Raw genomic sequence first — 4,626 nt, 5'->3', positions numbered from 1 at the left:
ATGTCCCAGCTGTGGCATTCTTGCAGATGTGATCCCCCCCCCCCCAAGCGTCAATACTTTTCTAGCAAATAAGGCCTTCCTCTAAACATCGCATTTTAGATTCAAAACTTCTCATAATAATCGGTAAAACAAAACAAAACATGAGATTTACAATCAAATTTAATATGTAGAAAATATTTTCTGTGCGTGATTTTAAATCCCTTGAGTGTAATGAACAGTAAATACTATTTGACAGCAACATGCTTCTACAGCATAGTTAATAATTCAGTAATATCCACTCTGTATGCGCAGGCACGCACACATCCTGACCCCACTGACCTCTGCTGTCCTCAAAGGTGATGAGGGCAGAGACGGGCGTCGCCCTGACAATGGTGACAGACTCTATTTCCCCTCCTCCATTCCTGGTTCTCAGGAAGTGGACACAAATCTTGTCCTTCAGCCTGTCTTCCTCAATGTTCGTCGGCAGGCCGCTGACTCTCACAGTCTTGTCCGGCTGTGCCATCTGCTGGGAGAAACACAAAAACTGATCAGAGGACATATTTGGGAGAAAAGCTTGTGGGACACTACATCAACATCGCCTGAAATTTCCATTTCAGGAGTTTTAATTTTCATGTCCTCTAACTCTGATTAAATCGCTGACATCTTAAGGCTTAAAGGCATGCCTGATCTATTGATTCATATTATTAATAAATGATGCTGCCGTCATTTCATTCAGATCCACTTGTGAAATATGGATAGAAGTTCTGCTATTGGTTTAAAATATATATATATTTAATCTGCTCCTCATTTACGAACCAACTTCAGACCCCTCAAGTCTGGTTGCTATGGAAACAGAAAGACATAAACATTGAGAAGGGAGAAAAATAAAAAAGCAGGTCTGCTTTAACTTTCTTTTAAATCAAGGCTGGAGTATCTCAGTGTGCAATATTTTTTATTATTATATAAATTAACGCATTTGTATTATTTCTTAGTTCTTAAACTGTTCTTGTTGTAAAAGCGCAAATCTAAATGTTAAAACGTGATATGTCTAAACTGAGGCTCCTTCTTCCTCATTCCAACTTTTAGTCTGCTGCTGTATGAACTGCAGTAAATCATTATTCCCGACATGTCGTGCAGCCGATTTCTAATTGCTTCGATCGATTATGCTACAACCAACTCCGACGTCGTCTGCTCGGATTAGCGGGATTGTCAACCGTTGCGACACAAAAAAAGTCCAAATCAGCCACATTGCAGAGTTTTAAGGTGTCAAGGAAGTAAACAAACCAAAACGGCCGACAGTCTCCGACAACCGAAGTGTCTTCTGTTCGGACCAGATTCTCTAACTACCGGATCCGTAGCCAAATATATCACGAATATCCTAAATACTCTTTATTCGTTACAGACCTTGACTGTTTGACGGGGAGCTTCTCGTTGTCTTTCGCTCCACTTATTCGAGTCGTGGAGGAAAAGTGAATCTTCCAAATATGATGCAATTCGTGGCATAAACGCGAGGCGGCGCTCAAGTTCAGTCTCAACAATCAATGACGGCAGTAAAGCGTCTTGACGTTGTAAACCAAGCGTGTCAATAAAGAAACGAGAGAAAAAAAACAGGGAAGAAGAGAGACGCGTCTTGTCCAATCAGCGGAGACGTTGGACGTCAGTCGCGCATGCGCTGTGGCGCGGATATTTCATGCGTATAACGTCGTGTCCGGTGGAGGTCACAGGAGTCTGAGAGAAACTGAGGTGAGTACGGACCTGCAAGGTGATTTAAACATCTTAATCAATAATCATGTATTCTACTGCGCTCATAGTGATGATTCCACGGCGATTTGGACGTGTCTCCTGTTTATTTTCGTGACGTTATATCCACGCGTTGAGTAAGGCGGACACTGGCGTGCCTGCTAGCGGGCTATGACATGCGTACAACCCGGCGAGGCATTTAAACTTCGCTCTCACAACATTTGCCGTCGCTTTTACGTGTCTCGATGTATTTACATGTCGTGTTTTGCTTGTTGTAGGCTTCATGCCGCAAATATTGCTTTGCTTCGCATAGCTAGCCAGCAGCTTCAGCCCGCTTGGAAGCTAATGCTAACTAGTAAGCTACATTAGCTAGCACTCACAACAACACCAAGGCCAACTATTGCGGGATGGAAGTAACTTTGTTTTTCTAAGTGCTGTCGTCAGCGCTCTTACTGAGACTTTGCGTAGAACGGCCGGCAGGGATGATGATGATGATGATGAATATATTTATTAGGTGGAATGTTAGCGTACAGGTACAGTCAAACAGTAGCATGTGTGCTAATCGCCTGTTGTACCTTCCAGGAGATCGCCGTCATGGCCAAGCTGTTTGAGTCTATCGGAAAGTTGGGGTTGGCCCTCGCCATCGGTGGAGGCGTTGTGAACTCGGCGCTGTTCAATGGTGGGTGATGGTTAGTTGCGTTTATGAGAACACAGAGCTGCTCGGCATCCAGGGGTTAATCGTCGTAAAGGCATTGCTTGTTAAAAAGCTTGTCGTATACGTAAATGTGTTGACAAAGGCTCTTTTTTTCCTTCATCCCGCAGTTGATGCGGGGCACCGTGCCGTCATATTTGACCGGTTTAAAGGTGTGGAAGACACCGTTGTTGATGAAGGGACCCACTTCCTCATTCCCTGGGTTCAGAAGCCCATCATCTTTGACTGCCGCTCCCGTCCTCGCAACGTTCCCGTCATCACAGGCAGCAAAGGTAAATCAGTCACTCATTCAGCTGCTGAAATGCTGTCCTGTCTTTGCTTCCTGCAATTCTGTGAATTTGGCAGATTTACTAATGTAACGTGTCAAAAACCCACGCCGCAGATTTGCAGAATGTAAACATCACGCTGCGTATCCTCTTCCGGCCGGTGACCACCCAGCTGCCACGCATCTTCACCAGCATCGGAGAAGACTACGACGAGAGGGTGCTCCCGTCCATCACCACGGAGGTTCTAAAGTCCGTAGTGGTGAGTCGGTGGTGAGGCAACAGGACGATTCCCAATGAGCGCTCTGAGGACACGCCCCGATGTTTGTCGTGTCCCCGTCTGTCCCCGCAGGCTCGGTTTGACGCCGGCGAGCTGATCACGCAGAGAGAGCTGGTGTCTCGGCAGGTCAGCGAGGACCTCACGGAAAGGGCCTCCACCTTCGGCCTCATCTTGGACGACGTTTCACTGGTGTGGAGCTGATTGCGTATTTTTCCGGTCATTTCCACGTCACGTTTTCCGGTGGAATTTAACTTGAGGAAATTGATGGCTTCTTTCAGACGCACTTGACCTTTGGAAAGGAATTCACGGAAGCTGTTGAGATGAAGCAGGTGGCTCAGCAGGAGGCCGAAAGGGCCCGGTTCGTTGTAGAAAAGGTACGTTAAGCACTCGTGTATTCAAAACTCTCTAAATGCAATCGCTCTGGTACAAAAGTGTGTGACTGAAGGCGGCTCATGGAAATACACTTGTGCTTTTAGGCCGAGCAGCAGAAACAGGCGGCCATTATATCAGCAGAGGGAGACTCCCAGGCTGCCTTGCTCATCGCCAACTCCCTGATGGAGGCTGGCGACGGTCTGGTAGAGCTCCGGAAGTTGGAAGCGGCCGAGGAAATCGCTTTACAGCTGTCTCGCTCCCGCAATATAACTTACCTGCCCTCAGGACAGGGTACTCTGCTCCAGTTGCCCCAGTGATGACGCCTGGCTGTATGTCTGCCCCTCTCTCACCATGACCAGCAAGTACAAGAGCCATTAAGGGAGGGTTCAGTAAAGGGACTCCCAGTTCCACACATTCCTCCACCTCTTGCCGACTCTGGACTGGGCCCTGCTGGTAGTGGTGTGGTGGTGGTCAGAGCGAGCAGTCTGCCGTGCATCTAGGAAGTCCACCCTTGTGTGAGAGAGTTGTCTGTAGATTGTCCTTTGCATTGAAAGAATCAGAAACTTTGCAAGTTCTCAAGTCATTTCTCTGCCGCTTTATGATTCAGAGCACTTCATATAAGGAGAGCAGCATCGAATACCTTAAACATCAGGAGGCGATTCGTTTTCTCTGTGTTCTTTCCTGCATTTCTAATTGGCTCAAGTTAATAAAATTGCTGTTCCAACTCTGTGGTTAAGCTTGTTCAAGAATTCAGAGGTGAATAGACATGATTTTCATCTGAGCGTAATCGGTTTCCGTGGATTGGAGGGAAGCCTGAAGAGGAGCATAGATTCAGGTCATTGTGAGTTCCTTATCCGCCTCACAATGGTGGAATAACATAAGCAATTATTTAAAAGTATTTTTGGCAAGAAATTAAAGCCTCGAAGGAACAAACAGTCTGCGCCACGAACTGATTGTCATTTTTGGAAGAAATGAGAAAAGTATGTGAAACGTTAAAAAGAAAAAAACAGAACATGATTCATAAAAATGCGTTTTACCATCTACGCGTTAATGGTAGCTGTTTCACGGAGGATTCGTTTTCCCTCGAGAGGATAAAACGATCCTCAGGGTCTCTCGGTGCGTGTGCGTGTGCGCGCGCCGTGTCCGTTCCGTGGAGAGACGAGAAAGAATTTCGACCCACGGACACGCCGCCGCGCGCCCGCGCCCAGACGGCGGCCCTGCTGGATGGATGCCCGAGATGAGCGCGGGACGGCGGTGTACGCGCGAGAGCTTGCGCCCGG

At 47.1% G+C, this 4,626-nt stretch overlaps 1 protein-coding gene across 1 annotated transcript; it reads left to right on the top strand.

Moving 5' to 3' along the window:
• Positions 1 to 1,667: 1,667 nt before the first annotated feature.
• Positions 1,668 to 4,070, top strand: phb (prohibitin). The gene is made up of 7 exons (XM_068749697.1): positions 1,668 to 1,722; positions 2,302 to 2,398; positions 2,542 to 2,703; positions 2,814 to 2,956; positions 3,047 to 3,163; positions 3,253 to 3,348; positions 3,451 to 4,070. Exons 2-7 carry the CDS (start codon positions 2,314 to 2,316, stop codon positions 3,661 to 3,663), a joined length of 816 nt encoding a protein of 271 aa, XP_068605798.1. The 5' UTR covers positions 1,668 to 1,722; positions 2,302 to 2,313; the 3' UTR covers positions 3,664 to 4,070.
• Positions 4,071 to 4,626: the final 556 nt, after the last annotated feature.

Source organism: Brachionichthys hirsutus, chromosome 16 (genome assembly GCF_040956055.1).
Source record: "Brachionichthys hirsutus isolate HB-005 chromosome 16, CSIRO-AGI_Bhir_v1, whole genome shotgun sequence".
Taxonomy (NCBI): Eukaryota; Metazoa; Chordata; class Actinopteri; order Lophiiformes; family Brachionichthyidae; genus Brachionichthys; species Brachionichthys hirsutus.
This window is presented reverse-complemented; position numbering and strand designations above follow the sequence as displayed.